Source organism: Atractosteus spatula, chromosome 7, assembly GCF_055471065.1.
Source record: "Atractosteus spatula isolate fAtrSpa1 chromosome 7, fAtrSpa1.hap1, whole genome shotgun sequence".
In the NCBI taxonomy this organism is placed as follows: Eukaryota; Metazoa; Chordata; class Actinopteri; order Semionotiformes; family Lepisosteidae; genus Atractosteus; species Atractosteus spatula.
Window position 1 is genome coordinate 11485534 of NC_142712.1, and position 18289 is coordinate 11503822.

Genomic DNA, 18289 nt, shown 5'->3' on the forward strand with positions numbered 1-18289 from the left:
CCTTGATGGAAAAAAAAAATTCACTACTGAAATTGAAAACTCTTTCACAGACTTCACTCGTCTCTGTAGACGGAATGATTTGAACACCTTCAATACAAAGGCTGATTGAAAAAAAAAAGCAGGAAGTAGTTTTCAACTAAATATGCCTAATATTGATCTATTGAGAAAAGACCTGGTTAAAATTGCAGTATAAACCCCTTTAACCTTTGGAACCACCATTCTGTACATATATTGTTTTATATTGTTATTTGTATATTATTTTTCATTTTCCATTAGTCCTTCACTAACAACTGCAGCAAAATATAAAGGTATTCTATAATATCAAAGGTATATCTTTGATTATACTCTATTTAGAATGGAAGGGCTGAGGCTAAGATGTTTGTAAAGCTTATAATGAAAAAATCAATCAATAAAACTTAGAAGTATTGCAGCTGTACAATATGATCTATTTAATGAACAAAGAAAGGGTTTCTGAACAAAACAGTGTAATGAGCATACACATCTTAAAGTCTTTAATGCCCATGGTTTTTTGCTGATTCATTCTAAATGATTTTATGACTGTTACTGCACAACAAAGACATCAGGAGATTTGCATGTAATAAATATTCCTTTGTTTAAGAACTTCCAGTTTTTAAGGTACCAATTAGAACATGTACACATAGTAAAGAAGAGTCCTGCTTTTTCCTCCTTCATCCTTTTTAGGTATGAAGGCTAGAGAAGAAAAATGTCTGTGGTGATGCAAAAGAAAATAACAAAAATTAGCCATCTTTGCAGAGGGTCCTTGAACATCTACTATTGAAAGAAGCTCATAGAAAAAGAGAGACATTGCCTTTCGAGAAAGGACACTGGGAACAATTAAACATAACTGTCTGTCTGTCAAAAAGATGCTGCCCTCACTTGTTTGAGATAAAAGTCACATTAGAAAAGACCTTAAAAATGTGACATTGAACGCTATGTGACATTCAGAGCTATGATGAGGAAATAATGATGATTACCTGATGACAGGTAACAATAATATTGTATATTAGTGCATTCGGGGCAGCTTTTCCCTCATCATGCAATATTTGCCTGTGTTTTTTGCTGGACATTCTTCCTACACAATCAAAATTAGATAATAGGGTCATAAAGGTGTGGACATGGGCTAATTGGTATTTTGTTAAAGTCTGCAATGTTACAGCCCATTGTTACTGTATACTGTATGTGATTTGTTATTTGTGCTAACTTTTAAAGTCAACCCCTACTGGCATAACCACTTTCCTTCATTATGATGAGCAACATACAGTAGATAAATAATCAACCAACTCTAGAAATCACTTGGACTATCAATGAGGTGAAAAAGGTATAATTAGTACAGTTTTCTAATGCACTGTGACTTTTCATCTGTGTGTGTAATGGCATCCAAGTGGCAGCATAAAACTTCCTTGAAATGCAATGTGAGAACTAAGTCTGGACTAATACGTGATAGCGATTTATTTTTAATAAATGCTGATACTAGTTCTCTGTGTTGCAGTAAAGAGTGTCACTCTACTATGCTGATTTGTCCTTCATGTTTCAAAGCAGGATATATTTCACTGTTTGAGTTTCATTGTGGGCAGAGTGCCAGTGACACGGTGTTTTTTAAGGCTATTCTCTTACAGCTGTTTTCTTCTTTAATCACATTCCTCCTGGTTACATGGATACATTTACTTTCCAGGTTTGATCTGTATTATTAGAAAATGCTGCCCTGAAACTTTTTTTAAAGTCCAATATGCTTTTCAGGTTGAGAATAACATTATCATTTTCATTTTCGCTTTAATAAATCATATGATAAATAGATTTAAATTACTATGAGCTTTTCAGAACATTAGAAAGAACAATCTCATTAGACTTTCAATGAGTCAGAGTGTCTGAGAAAGCAAAGAAAAAAAATGTATCATATAGCTTTGTATCTTTTGTAACATTTTGGGGTGGTGTATGGCGAAAACACAGTGGGCAATGCTTGCAATGGGCAAGCCTTTGGGTTTATCACTGTCAGATTTGGGGTTCAAGTCCCCAGTGCAGACACTGTTACTGTTCCTCCAGTCCATCCAGATCTACAGTACAGTATGTGTTGGGACCATCGTTGGTTTCCCATCCATGGGGACAGAAAGGTGCTCTTTAGTCCACTTAATGCCATGGAAACTAGAATGAGCTTAGACCAAAAGAGCTGAAGTAAACTTAGTCATAAAAAGGGGTTTTTGGCAAGAAATAAAATTTCAAGCATTTTCCTCTTATTGTTGATTAAAGTAACTAAGCTTTAATACTATTTGTTTGTTCCATGCTGAAAAGAGAAGAAAGGAAACACTCAAGCCTCAAACACTGTGGCTCACACCCAAAGAAGGCTGCACAACCTTTCCTTTCTTCTCTTTTTAGCATGGAATAACTTTAATACTATTCTATACCTAAATACATCAAATCCTATAATTATATACAGTAGCTGTATGAACGTTTTCAAACATGATGTTGCCTTGCATCGACATTGTTATTTTGTTTATCTCTCTTTCTGAATGAGATTGTGAAGCAAACACAATCTAGTGATGCTGTATATCTGAATAATTCGAGCACAAGCCGCGATATTAGTTAACAAAAGTTGCTAAAATGGCAAGGATATTTTTGCATGGGCTTTGGTACAAGGAAAATGGGAAATTCTCCCTTTGACTTACAACTTTGAAATCTAAATGAAGGCTGCCTCTTAAAATGTGTAATTTTTGGGTTAGGTTTGTATTGGTTTTATCTGATTGTATTGCAAATCAATGAAATGTTAAGATCATTCTTTTAATGATGGCAACTGAGCTAGAACTTAAAACATACAGTTTTACAAAAGGTAAAAAGTTACTTAGAAAGAGTCATAAATGTATTAAGTCTAAGTTTTGGATGTATTTGATCATATAGGAATTATCACAACAGTTTAATAAAATAATGAAAAGGGCAATATACTGTTTGAAATGATAAAACCCAAATATGATGATAGCAAATTAATATTGCATTATACAAAAAAGGAACACTGTGCCACCCAGGTCTGCATTGTTTCATAGGCAGGTTCTTTATAATGAGCCCAGCTCTCTACATGCAAAATGCTGTTTGAAATATGCAATGTGACAAGCAGCTGTTATTGCTTATTATAACAAGCGCTTGTACTTATGGATCAGGTGAACCTTTCAGATTGCAGCATACTCAGTCATTTATTCTCCACTGTAAATACAAAGGCTGCAGCTGATACTCTGCTCTTCATCAGATGCACTTATTCAATGCAATAAAATTAGACAAAGCTGGTCTGCTCTCTGGACACTTTAAATCTTCCTCTAATCAGCACTTCAACACTCAGAAATAATTACAGACAAAAATAATTATGGAGAACATGCACACTGTGAATTGTAATTAACAATGTATGGGGAATCTCTTTAATTTGTCTTTTATTTTAAACCTCCATATAGTGCACTTATTTCATTTACTCTCAGGTGAGCATGTCACATCAGAATTGAACAAAACAACTTGTCAAACTAAACTAAATAGAGGAGAACAGTTCTCAGACCACTGCATCATGTTCATATTGGTAAGCAGTGTACAAAGGCTACAGCTGATACTGTGTACGGCAAGCTCAAATTAAACTGCTAAATCTCTCATAGAAATAACACAACCTCCTGTAAACTAATGCAAATCAGTCAGAGGTCTGGTTATATTCCACTGCTGAGAGAGCACAGTGCAATAAGCATCAAAGGCTGATTATAGCAACATAGAAATGGAACTATAACATTTACATATGGGTGTTTTACTCCACACTCTCTACTGCCCTATTTCTTTTGTTAATTTCTCTATAGGACCAGACCATTGGAAGCTTTTGCATAATTAGATCTGTGTAGCAGTCTTTGTTAATGTTATATACTGTAACATGATACATCTTTTTAGAGTGAGAATTCTGTTTGGACATTTACAGCACAAAAACACAACAATAATATTTTTTTCCTAAAGATTATTCTATTCACATCTTGCTCAAGGTAGAGAATTAATTTAAGAACTTTGCTTTGCAAGAGGTGATAGACCTTGGTTCACAGGTCATAGAATAACACAGGTGAAATGTGTCATGTCAATATTTGTTTATGCAATGTTTTGGTCAATAAATTACCCTGACTGTGTAGTAGTCAGCACTGCATATAAAACTCCTCATATAAACAAAAAAGGTTAAATGGTGCTAACAATACAGTTCAAAGAACACAAAGTCACCCCCTGTGTTCTATTGATTTTGGAAGATCAATATTTGCTTGTATATAACTAAAAGGTTTTCAACATTTAATTTTGTGTTTTATTTTGCATTACAAAATTAAATTATCACAGTCAAAAACACTGGGCTACAGAATGTTTATTTTTTGTCCTTGAAAATACACTTGCATAATGGAACAATTCTTATATGATGTGATTTCATATACTGTACTACATGCAATTGTGTGTGTATATATAAAAACAGTCACTTAGCCCTATCCTGATATCCTGATATGCTGTTTAATTTTAAATGATTTGTTCCTGACAAGTCATTAACTGAAAGCCTTGTGAGATTTTCTTTCAATGATAAAAAGGATTAAAAATCTAATTAACTACCTAAAAGGTGGAGTGATGTCTGAACAATGGACAATTCTGAAATTTTTTGGAGCATTAATTATGAACTATACAAAAAACGTTTGGGATTTACACTTGCCCACTGTGAGCCTGACATAATTTGTTTCTGCACTATACTGTGTTATTTGTTTAATACTGCTTAACAGATATTATATGAAAGGTACAATATATTATTGGAGCACTTGAAAAAAACTGTTCTATATGAATTAGACCAATAAACAATGTTTGCTTACATGTCTCCTTTTTACAGAATATACTGTATGCTGGAGGAATGATATACACATAACATACTGTAGACTGAAGAAGGCAATGGTGATTTAAACCTTTTAGAAATCCATTTATTCTGTTTGGTCCATAAAGATCCTTTGATCTGTAGATCAAGGTGGTCTGTGTACCATCCAGTTTTGATTTGTTGAGGACTGTAACAGATCAAAGATATATATTGTGTGGCATGTTATAACATGAGTGACAAGAGGAGCTAACATCCAGCCTGTCTTTTTCCCCTGTTCTTCACTGTGAGCTATATTTATGCATATGAAAAGTCAGTTGCTGTGATTAATATGTTGAAGGGTTATGAGCAATGGCATGGGAATGGTGATGCTGCATTTAATAATACAAGCAACTCTCATACTGTATATTGTCTACCACTGCAAAGATATCATTAACAATGTTGTTTTCAGCTAAACCTGTTGTGTTGACCTGTGCAAAATTGTTGATAATAAGTTTAAAACAAACTTGAGTGTTGCTTGTTCTTGTACTGTAGTTTCTTAAAAGTCTTCTAACTGAAACTCTTTAGGTCACTTGAGATACAGTAGAATGTGAACCACAGCACTTGAGGATTTTAGTGTCTGTTCACAGTTTTGTTCTGCTTCTGTTTCTTTAAATAGTCTTTGAAGGTGTCAAATCTCACTGACCATAATTCAGATTATTTATAATAAAAATAGAGCAGTAAGTTGTTTCAGTTGGAAGTTAATTAAACAAAAAATAATGTGGCAACATCTAAGCAAAATGGTAGTTCTGATGGGACACTACTATCTAATATTATCCCCAAAAAACTGGAAGATGAAAGTGTCTGTCCAGCTTTCACCAATCACATTCTCTTATATTTCCATTTTTAGTAAAATAAAGGATCTAATCATCATAAAAAGTTTCATGAAGAGTGATACTGATATTCCACTGTGTACACATCCACATTATGTTACAGTGTAACTAAAGTAAACCAGTAGAGGCTCATTATATATTAAACAATTTGCAAAAAAACATTATTGTTAGAATGAATTGTTAGGACTTTAAAACATTAAAATATTGTTTTTAAGGCATGTAGATAACAAAATGCATAACATTATATTTAGGAAATAAATTACTCATACATTAGCAATAATAGTAGAATACATAGATTTATAATAAAGTCTCAACCTTAATTCCCCTAAATTCCCTTTACTGCTTTAATTGTGTACACTTTTTAAAGAGGTTATACTGTATGTACATCAATAACTGTCAGATCAGTAAGTAACAAAAGCAAAGTGCTTTGTTTGCATCAGCAAGCGTATTAAAATGTTTAGAATGCAATTGTTCTAGTGCTCCCTTATTAAAGAATGAAAATGGAATTAACCCCCTTCAGCAAGGAGGGATTCCCATCCAGACAACCTCTCCAAGATTGTAACAAGCAGAGCTCTCTTCAATTTGAATACCAATTCTTTCAGATTGGAGTTTGTGGTTACAAAATGGCAGTTTGCTGCTCTATAGTGAGGTTAGCGCCAAAATCGTGCAAAGCATTGTTACCAAAATCAGGTGCATGGAGCATTTCCCCTCTCCTGAGCTGCCACAGTGAAGTTTGCTTATCCTGATTTTAGGCAAATTGTTTTGTCTCAAATTGTTTTAGATCAGCTGTTGTGAAGGAAAGCAATATTAAAGTCAACTGCCAGCTGGAAATACGAAGGATTTTAATGTAGGTGGAAGTGTAGCCAAGAGAAGAGGGGAAGATTAATCGCTGAAAAAAGAAGTGGCATTTTAAAACCAGAACCATTAAAAATAAGAAAATAAGGTTTTTTTAAAAAAGGTAAATTGCTGTCACACCATGCATAATTACCTAAGGGCTTCTTTCCAGTATTTTTGAATCCGATATAGAAGAAAATTTAATTAATGTACCTTTAAAGGGGAGTTCAGTTTAGTTGCTCTTCAGCAATAACAAATAGGTCAAGAGTGTTTTCTATGTGGACAATGCTGTCCAGTTCATGACCTGATTGCTTGATTTCACACTGAAAGACCTTTGTTTATTTGGCTTTTTTAAAAGAATGCAAGCAATGAGCACCCATAGGTCACTGCTGAAACATTCTAGGTGTCTCCACGGTCAATATAGCTGAAACGGGCTATATTTATCTAATGTATGTAAATGTTTATTTGATATAATTCATTCTGTATACAGTATAGCCGATTCGTATTCAGTTTATACTGTATTGCATTTGTGAGCTGTTAACTCCTTGTTTCTAATTTAGAATTCCAAATTATTAATATCTAAAATCATTAATATCTAAAGTAATTAATATCTAATATCTAAAACCAGTTATATAATGTATGGAAAGAAGCCAATAAATTAGGAAAAACATACATTTTTATTACAGGTTTTTAATGTTCAAAAAGTACTCTGCAGTACATTAACACAATGGTTCTTTAACATGGTTAGAAAACTCAAAAACAGTGAAATATGTTTCTAAAGAGCTGAAATCTTTTCAATTTCTTACATTTACAAAGCTGAATGAAACTATTAAAAATGTCAACAAATAGTAAGAAAAATCATTTCCAGTTTCACGTCAATAGTATCATATTACATTCTATATTTCTGAAGTCAGAAAAGCAGCAGAAAACTGAATAAGAACACATTTCACAAAAACATTTAAAACAGTTATCAAAGGTAAGTAACAAAAATATAAGCACTTAGATAGCCCATACAGATTTATTATAATTGGCACTGATTCATATGGGATTTATTAATATACATGAAAAGGTTTTCCTTCAAAAACCCCCCACAAATGTCCTGTTTGGAATCAGGTCAGAGCCTTCCCTTGTTACAATTAACTGTGGTATACAGTATAGCATTTACCATAAGATGTTTTCACTTGTACTATTTCCATGGTACTTTGTAGTAAAACATAGTGAAGTCTTACAATGCCACAGTAATACTATGGACAAAATGCAGCACAGTACAATTGTGGAATTCCTCTGGTAACTTTACCACTGCAAACTGTCTTAAGAGTATATTAGATTCCCCTTACCACTTTTAAATTACATTCAGGACCCTATTTCTGATGATGACCTAGATGCTTGTGAGCCAACAATAAACAGATATATATTAATATGCACACTATTTTTAATATTATATAGCATCCTAGTCATGTAGTATACAGTATAAACCATGTCCTTCTGAACACTAATGTTCAAAAGCGGTCTCTAGTGATTGTGTAAGGGTGAAGGCTCACTGTATGAGAGATTTAGCTCCACCATTGTTAGAAAACAATTAAATCTGTGGATTTGCAATTTTTTGTGGGTACTAATAAAAGTACAGTACAGATCTTTGTCAACTGGCCTACTTCTCAAACATTCTGAGAAACAGTAACAGAAAATACACTAAAGTGTCAGACTAATGAGTTAACATTCCCCTTCACACAAACATTCTGTTTTGAAATTGAGATCTTAAGCAACTATGCAGATGTAGGTCTTGGGCAATATGCATGACAATTCAGCCTTACACAAAATGTGTTGAATGAATTCATGTTCCTAAAAGGCTGCCTAAAAAGAAAATTTAAAACCCTAATTAGTTAGTCATAAAAAACATCAAAAACTTTAAAATATGGTTGTACACTGTAATTCCAGCCTTCCAGCAAAATTGAAAAAATCTACATTTCTCTACCCCTCTAAAAATGAATCTGGCAAATGGCTTGGTTAAATTAACAAAGCAAAGGTGATTGTATTTTCAGATACCTGTACAAAAAATACAAGCAAAACACTATATCAAATAATTTTTAAATAAACATTTCTGATATGCCTGATAGTTTAACACTTGCTAGTCAATTCACTCCAACTAGTAAATGAATAAATGTCTGTGAAACTCTCACTTCAGTCATATCTAAATATAATGGTACAATAAAAAGGGAATTTGGACCAATAAGATTACCTTTAAGTTTAATCCACTGTAGCTATCGGATAACAAGTGGTCATGCACCTTACATTGGGTCATGAACAAAAATAGGGCCCAAAACTTATCACTCTTTACTTTTTAACTAATCAAACTAAACATTTTTCTTCTCATTACTTTTTATATATACTGTACTGTACTGTACCTTTTTTTTCTAATGCTAGGAAAGGTGCCAAGCAATTTGCACATTAATTAAACAAAACAATGATCATTTGTACCTTATATCTGTTTCAATGCTATTGAAGTATCAAATATTACAGTATAAAAAAATACAGTATGTGTAAAATGCCAGAAAAAGTGGAATTTGATAAAAGAAATGTTCGTAGTAGTTAAGAAGCTATGCCCATAATGTACAAATTATTTTCCATTTTCCTACCCTTGACCGTTGAATACAATAATATAATGCAAGTTGGCAATACTTACTGTATTTGAGACAATTCTGAAATTGAAAGCCAATTCCTTCTATCCCAGATCCCTTCCTCATTTATGATGATTTAACTACTACACTTGATACTACTGGATGTTTGGCATCTGCCATTTTCACAGTTGTAAAATATGTTCTCTGTGACAAGTTTAATGTAAGCACAATGTCCTTTTAGAGTTCTAGATAGTAAAATCAGCATATGAACGAAGGATCTGTTTGGAGAGTGCTGTGTAAAGAGGCCATTACAGGAATCTCAGACAAACCTATTCTATCAATAGGAAGTAGGTGTTCATCTCACTGATTGTTACCCATTTGAAGGAGTCATGAATCATACCTGCTGTATAATAGTACTGTTAATATTTTCAAAGAATTAAAAAAACAGCAGGGTGTGTACAAAACATATCGATTACTTTTTCTAGTAGTGATATAAAGCAACATTGTAAATGTCAATAGAACTACACAGTCAGTGTGCAGATCCTTGTAATGCATCATGACTATACAATCTTTTATTTCTGGCTTCAGGAACATGCCTCTAACATACCGTAGCTGAATTCAAATTATGTTTATACCATCAGAAACAGCTTTTGTTTTCTTATACAGTACAGTATATCTGGAAAAAGGTGGATATTTTTTAATTGGTCAGATTTTCTTACTCCCTTTATTAAAGCATTTAATGAAAATTTAAACAGCACAATTCCACTGTGCTAAATAGATGTGCTATATATTACTTTCTGAATGGTTCATATTGCTTTGATATGTTCAAAATCTTTATTCACATATAAAAAAGCATATCTTAAACAGAACATATTCAACTATTGACCTTATGAAAATACCGAAGCCTAGCTTTTGGCACAAATTGTTGTCTTTGATATGTGAATTTTGCAGAGTGTAATGACCATGGCTGGACAAACAAATTGCAATTTTTATTGTTTCACATTCATATAAATGCTTCTACACACACATAATATATTATTTATTCTTGCTTCATAAAGACAGTATCATTTTCTGTAAAATCTTTTTTTTTAATTAGCAAAGTAAAGTGGGTCTACTTTAATCCAAGTGGCAAATTAAAGATTTTACTTTTAGCATGCCCTTTGTATTTACAATAATATGAAATGATAAATAGAAAAAATCTTATATTCTGTTTACTGGCATTTTGGTGAACAAAACACATTTTGTATTAAACTACTCACATTCTTTGACCCTTTTCATAAATTGACATTTCTTCTTTGCAATATTCTGTTTTTTTACATTTTGAACAGTTAGCACTTTTAACTAGACCAGCTTTTAATTCAGTTTAATTATTGAAGTAGATTTTGTGTATTAATATGTTTACTTGTTTTTGCTTAAGCTTTGCTTTATAGTAAAATTCCTCAAGATGCTGTGCCATTCAAGGTGCAATATAAAATATTCTTTAAATTAAATTTTAGGAACAGCTCTCTCAAACTGTATGCTTCCCATATTCAGAGAAGGTACAGTACAAAGGGAAATGTTGCTATTGTATTAAAAGGTGTCCTCCAAGTTCAGAGAGGTTCCTTCTTAAAATAAATAAAATCATGGTAAAAAAACAACTTATTACAAATTACATGTCTTATTGGTTGTCTTTTGCAAAAAAAACATTGATTTTTTATTTATTCCTTGTTTGTTTATAAATAAATTATAACCTGATTGTAATGTTGATTTGTAACTCTATACACCAAGTATAGGCTGTGTCTCTCAGTTTTCATATTATGTTGATATAGCTCTACATGAACATAATCTGCCTGATGAATATTTTCCAAACACTCACATAAGAAGAGTACAGACAGTTTTGGTCCCAAATGGTTTGAGAATTATTTAGAAAATATACATTCAAACTTTCAATAAGATACGAAGGCTCACTTATGGAAAAAAAAAGAAAAAAAAAGAAAAAAACTTCATTTGACAAAGGTGATTGATTATGTACATGAAGTTTTTTTTTATGGTTGTAAAGCAAAGCACTTTGTATTAGCATGTTTAATAACCTGCCAACAAGTCCCATGAAACTTTGTTTTATTTACATTATTTTCCAAGCTGGCTAAATCTGGTTCCAAAAGGAACATTCCAGAGATGAGATATTTTTCAATCAGGCTATAAATATTCTGTTGCAATTTCAACAGTTTCCAGGACACACAGGACAGCACCCACAACTGCTGACATTTAACACAGCCTGCAACTTTTTCTATGCACACCAGGCAGTAGCAAAACTATATACATATTGACCAGGTTTGAAAGGCGAGCGAGTCCAGAAATATACCACTGGTGCCCAAATCTGAACAGCTCTAATTAGTTGAAAGCCCAAGTTTGTGTAAGGCCACTACCAAATGAACACCACCTAAACCTAAATACTTTGAAGTCATACACTGAGCATGTTTCAAATTATATAAAGTAATAGTTGTAAGTAGCTTCATCAGGTGTATTTAATACATTTCCCCCCTTTCTTTATTTTAACTCGGCTGTTGAATCCATGTAAACATAGGAAACACAGTAGGCTTGTTTTTGTATTGATGGTGCCATACAGTATGTCGGAGATTCAAGGAATCTGGTACAGTGTGTTGTTTTCTGTCACCTTCCTACATTTCACAAGGAGGAAGAACTCTGGCTGTAGTCCCTCAGCACCAGTTTGTCATACTTGGGGGAGGAGGGGATGCAAAGGGCCGATTCAGACACAGGGGAGGTTGGCGACGCACTCCCTGAGTCGATGGAGTCCCGGAATGGAGAGGGAGGGGTGAGTGCCACCAGCTCCTCGAGGTCTGTTTTCATTGCCGAGGACTCTGAGGTGCCATCCTTGATGCTGGTGGAGGACGTCTTGCTGGCTGCCTGCGAGCGGCCATTCACCTCGATGGCAGGAAGGGGCTGCACCTCCGCAAAGGTGGTCATGGTGGTCGGGAGCTGAATCTCCCGCGGAATCAAGTAGGGAGGGCAGATAGTCGATGAGCTGGCAGCAGTGCCAGGAGGAGAGGTGGACAGCATCATGTTGTTGAGCTCGCTGATGTTGGCTGTGAAGCGGTTGACCACACTGCTGATCTGGTCCATCAGCGAGCCCTGGGAGGAGCTGCTCCGCTGGGGCTGCTCGGACAAATAGGAGGGAACCTCTTCCTCTTTCCGGCCCAACGATGAAGCCCTCTGGCTCACGGTGCTGATGGGCGAAGGGGTCTGAGGCCGGTACTGGACTGGGTAGTGCTCCTCAGCCTCGGAGACTTCGTAGAGCATTTTGGCACCAGTCTCTTGCATGATGTCACTACTGTAGCGGCTCTCCGAGGCCTTAGAAAAGGGCTTAATGACCGCAGTCTGGTTGGCATTCTCCCTCTTCTTGATGTGGATAGAAAGACGTTTCCAGAGATGTTGTCCTTTTGTGCTTTTTTCATTCTGGGCCCAGGTCACTGATTTGCCATTCGAGCTGCATTTAAATAATAGAAAGATAAAGACTAATAAATCATGCAATAAAAAAACTTAACTGAAGAGGCATGAGATTTGTTACACAATGATAGATTAACAACTTGTATTAGGCAGGAACACATAATTATTATTAATATTTTCTTATCAAATTTTTCTAGCATGGATGAAATACAATAACAGAAGGTTACTGACAAGCCAAGATGGTGTATGCTGACAGTATATAGTACACAGTTGCTCAGCCCTCTACAGGTTTTACTGTGTGATTAATTTGGCAAGCATGATTGGGGTTAAATCCTAATGAATGTACAGTAGTAGAGAGACTAAATATCTGTAAAGTATTTGATATGACTTGCCTAACTGAGGAAATGGCTGCCCAACCGCCCCCCCCCACCCCCCACGCACTATAACAAGGATTGAGCTGGGGAGTCTCCTGCAAGGGTCTAGTTGGCAAGGTGGGGGTGGTGCGAGAATGATACGCTATGGAAAGACCTGGGTAAGAGACTTATAGATGGAGTCTTGCAAATGTGTGAGATTAGGATCTAATCTTCCTCCCAAACTTCCGTTATAAACTCTGTTACTAGAAACAGATGAAAAAAATATGAGTTTTACGACAAGAAAACTTTTGAGGCATTCAGTGTTGAATTCAAGGCATTCTCGAAGTAGAGGGGCAGAATATTTTGGAGAGAAAATGCAGAAGAAAATAATGCATATTAAATAGAAGTGTTTAACTACTTCTCAGAAAATATATTTAAGTTGAAATTACTCTAACTGATTAAGTATGTCAGAAGCGGTTTAAAATAAGACAACAACAAAGCATGTTTAAGCTGCTTAAAATTCAAAACTGGGCCTTTTTATCTGCAAAGCTGATCATCAGGTTGACTAAGGCTTGTTAATCAGGCATTCACATTTGAAATCAAAATTCCAAATAGAAAACAAAATTAGCCATAGCCTTGTATTTGTTCTAGGAATTGATTCACATATTTGCAGGCTGATTAGTTAAAGGTCTATTGAGACTTTTCAAACTAAGAGTCAATAATTGTATTTATTAAGTTACAGTATAAGCAGACGTGTGTTGTCAGTTCCAAGGTAGTCTGGGCAGGAATTTGTTCTGTATCGTTAAAAGTAAATATTTCTGTGTAAAAATCAGTGATGGGTAGTAAGATAAATTATATTATCTTGAATTCTGTGTTGACATAAACTTTGAACTTTGCATCACGAGAAGCTGAATATTATGTCAATACCAGCTGTATGTCTATACTTAGAGTTAGATAGCTTGGGAAATATTGAGCTGAAGTAGCTTACAACTCTAAGGGTGAACTTTTGTTCTTTAATTAGAGGTACATACACTGTGTGAAAACAAATGATGAGCTCTTTTACTATTATGTAACTATCCTAGAAATTGAGAAATTGAGAAGAATGAAATATTACAAGAAACAGTGGTAGGTGTCATGGATGTCGGAAGGGACAAACCGTGGAGAGGCAGGACAAACCGAAAGAGAGACACTGGAAGGAGAGCAAAGCACAGGAAACTAGGGACAGGACAGAGAAGGAGTGCCCTCTGGCTGCAGAGGGCGTGACAGTACCTGTAGGTTCCTCGATTTTTATGCTGAAAGGCTTTTTAATTTGAGTAAAATTCCTACATTCTCAGTAGATGCCCCCAAGCAACTGAGACCAAATTCAACTTGCCACAAAAGTAAAAGCTAAGAGTTATAATATTTACCAAAACTGATTCATTAGAACAGTGTCTTTGCAAATTAACGTCCAAATAGTTTACCAAGTCACAGAAACTTTTCTCAGGGGTCTATGACACATTCAATAATCAAATCTTGCTCTCAGACATTGGAAGGCTCATCTGCAAAAGTTTACTTCATGATTTCTCTGGAATCAGATTCAAAACCCATCAAACAATTGTGGTACCTCATTTATCATTAGGTTTGAGCTATACAAAGACATCTCCAAACTGAGCTTGAGTGAGAGCTAAACAGAGAATGGAAGGATTTCTGCTAAGTTTAGAAATGCAATTAGGTCATTGCAATGCAGTTTTGAGACTTAACTTCTTTGTTTGATCTTGTCTACACTAGAGGGGTACACAAAGATATGGTTACTTTTAATCTAAAATGAAATTTGAATGAAATTCCTTGTGAATGGATCTCTGTTATAGTTTTATGGCTTGCAATTGAAAAATAAAATGTTACAATACATGTCATACATCTGGTTTCTTCTGCTGGGAGTATAGAAATTATTTTTGTCTGTCATAAAACTGCGACTCAGGATATTGTATGCAGAATCACTTTATTTGTTCCTGCTATGAAAAATGCAAAACTCAGAAAAGGACATTTTATACAAAGGGATTTGGCATAGAGGATGAAATATTCCATTTTGAAGGTGTACTGTGCATTGGTAAGAAACGAACTGATGAGATGAGAAGAATTTGTGAGGGCTTGCTAAAATGTAATACTGGTGCTTGTCTGCCCGAGCGGACAGAAAAGGCAGACCTACCTCTCACCTCCATGTTTAATTATTGAGTGAAAATTTGCACAATTATAACTGGATCACAGATTACTTCCAAAAGATACAGTAGATTTCAGCAATATCCTGTTAGAATCAATGAGAAATATTCAAAGTAAAAGAACCATTTGAACTTGAGGCAGACAGAGAAAATGTACGGATTCAGTTAGCCTTAGCATTAGCAACGTCTCAGTAAACAGTTATCAGATCATAGCTGGTACAGTAGATTTGGTTATGATGTGCATAATTCCAATCTGTCCCTGCCTTAAAATGTGCAAGTTGTCAGATGTGAAGAGTATTACGAATGTTCCTTGACTGGCATCTGTTAAATGTGTAAAAATACTTTTTGTATTACTTTTGTATTTGTATTGACTTTTTGTATAGAACTTTAATTTAAGTTCATTGACCTAAATTAAATGAGTTACTATAGAAAAGGCTTTTACACCTTTCTCTCAAGAAGCAATTAAGCTTTGGGGAAATATTCATGATTTAGCTGTTACTGTATCTAGTAAAGTATAACAAAAAATGAACACCATTCTCTGATATTTATTCATGTTCATGAAACACTTAAGTAGTGAGTTTATTTTACAATCTCACCAAAAATCCCTTTTTTCTCACTGTCATCTCTGGGCTTTTTCAAAGGTAACATATCTGATTCTGTGACAGGCTTAGTTTTGTTTAGCTCAGTGCATGTAATTGAAAATGACCGGTATCTTTTGAAAGGTCTAATAAAAAAAGCCAACACTTCAGGGTACAACTCCAGCTCAGGCTCACAGCTTGGAAGATATTAAGCGTGACAGCTGCTCAAAGGTTCTCAAAGTCAGTTTAAAACTTTATCCCCTCCATATACAGACAAGACAGCAGTGCACATTAGAATACTTTAGATTTTTTAAAAAAGAATGTCATAAGTTCCTTATTTTCAAATTCAGTCATTCTGAAATATTGAAAATTAGTTTAGGAATGATATGCTGACTGATAGTAGATTTAGAGATATTTTTGATGAGTTTACCATAACATCTGATTAAATATCTCCAGCCACATTAGACGTTTAGGCTGCTGACTTAAGTATTCCTTAGGGTGTTTTTTTTTCAGAAAAAGTAGATGGAGTAGTTGTTCTGCATTGTGTCACACTACATTAACTCATCTATGCAGTATTTGTTTTTTCCTTTAGGGAATTAAGCTCCCCAGGAAGTTAATTCATTCCCCTTGCTAGCTTTTCATCTGTGGTGAACCTGGGTCACGTCCGTCAGAAATAAAACAGCTTGTTTGGTTTAAATTACCCCTCTGCTGAACATAAGTCATAATAATCACTTGTATACTGTGTATTTGGCAATATGTTAAGTATCGTAACTGCTGATGGAAACTGTAATGGTCCATAAACTATACAGTAATTGCTTACTAATACAGTTGGCATTATACGGATGATCATTACAACTGCAAACATGTTACAAGAAATCAATTCAGTGTATTCAGAAATCAAACCAATGCAGTTGGTATGAGTTTTATTCTACATAAGAATTTTTAACACATTTAAATTCCAAGAGAAAATACTCTTATCTTCCAGTTTATGTCGATTTTTTAGCCTTGTATAGATTTATTTCTTTGTCCACAAGATAGTTGTCTACTAAAAATGTTTCTGCTTGCCATCTTCATAAAGTGATAAAGCTCTAAAAAGCAATAGCACTAAAAAAGTCACTTTCTGATTCACTGTTGCTTTACTATAAGGCTTGAGTCCACAAGAAATTCCCCCCAAATATTCCATTTAAACAACTACACAGTGCACTGTATACACATCTTAAATTACCTGCCTTCTCTATTTCTTGGAGGTAAAAAAATGTATTTAACAACTAATTAAACATGTTACTTTATAATATAATGTAGTGCCCATGGTACCTAGGAGTAAGTATATTTAGCAAATCTGTTTTTGCATTTTTATTTGGAAGTATGAACATAAAAAATATAAGTCATAAAATATACAAGGATAACACTTTAAAAAATTCCAATCACACAGCAGTTTCTCTTTAAAGATTTCAAGAGTATTTTTAAAGAAGGTCAATGTTGCTTATCTTCACTGTTAAGGCTAATAATGGCTTGGCAGGAATGAACTAGTACACTTAATATGCCCCCATATTTCCATATTCATTCAGATTAAATACTCATCTAAGGTCGGTTTACCGCACAGCTCACATATGTTTAATCTTGCAATTATAATTTAAAAAAGTAACAGACTTTGCCAATGTATTTTATTTCACGGTCATTTTTGACGTGAATAGAATATGTGTTAGAATGTGATACAGAAGCATACTGCACATTATGAAAGTATTTGCCTACAAGCTGCATATTTCTGCTGCAGCACATAAAGTCAAGTAAATATGATAGCCAGTGGCAAAGATACTGTATGATCACTGATCATGTGTCTCTCAGATGGGTTTTTGGAAGAATATTTTAGCTAGGGAGAAAGTCAAGTAAACTTTGCTTGCCACACCAATATTTGTGCTGTCTACAACTGACAATTGCGAAATTATTCATGTTTCCTTCTGTACTACATTCTTTTCAGAGTCTCGCTCGGGTATGGTACTGTGAGAGTGCAGTAGGTTCAGACAATTTCCATGAGAGACGCGTCTGAACCACATTCTCTAGAGTGTTTGCCTGAATTTGGTTGGTGTAAGACAATTGGTCGGGTAACAATTTAAAAAGCAGGAAGTGGGGGCTTTATGGCTTGATCTATCTGACATCTGGGGGCAGGGGGAAGATCCTTTGTTGTGCTAACTCACCCAGAGTAGAACCGATAAGAAAGCATCTGACCCTTAGTTGAGTTTGTAATTTTTATGACCTTTTCACGAAGTTTGGAAGAAATTTGTTATACTTTCGCAGATACTTTGTTTGGAGCTGGTAGGAAGCTTAGCTGTCTGGCTACTGTTGAAAAGAGGCCTGGAAAATCTGGTTAAAAAAAAGAACTTTTAACTGTGCATTGTAAATAAAACACTTTCTCTTTACATTTTTGCTGCTTTATGTGTTTGTAGACCTACCGACCTACCGATCGATGTTCCCTGTTTAAACACCCTGTGCCAGTCTTTACAAAAGACCATTTGACTAGACACATTTCATTTGTACAATAA

General features: G+C 34.6%; 1 protein-coding gene across 1 annotated transcript in view; it reads right to left on the minus strand.

The window, feature by feature from the left end:
• Window positions 1–11817: 11817 nt before the first annotated feature.
• grm5b (glutamate receptor, metabotropic 5b) overlaps window positions 11818–18289 on the minus strand; it is an 88336-nt gene continuing 81864 nt past the window's right edge. Inside the window, exon 8 of the mRNA XM_088922227.1 lies at window positions 11818–12663. Within this exon, the coding sequence (XP_088778353.1) occupies window positions 11844–12663 (820 nt within the window). The 3' untranslated portion in view covers window positions 11818–11843. The remainder of the gene's footprint in view (window positions 12664–18289) is intronic.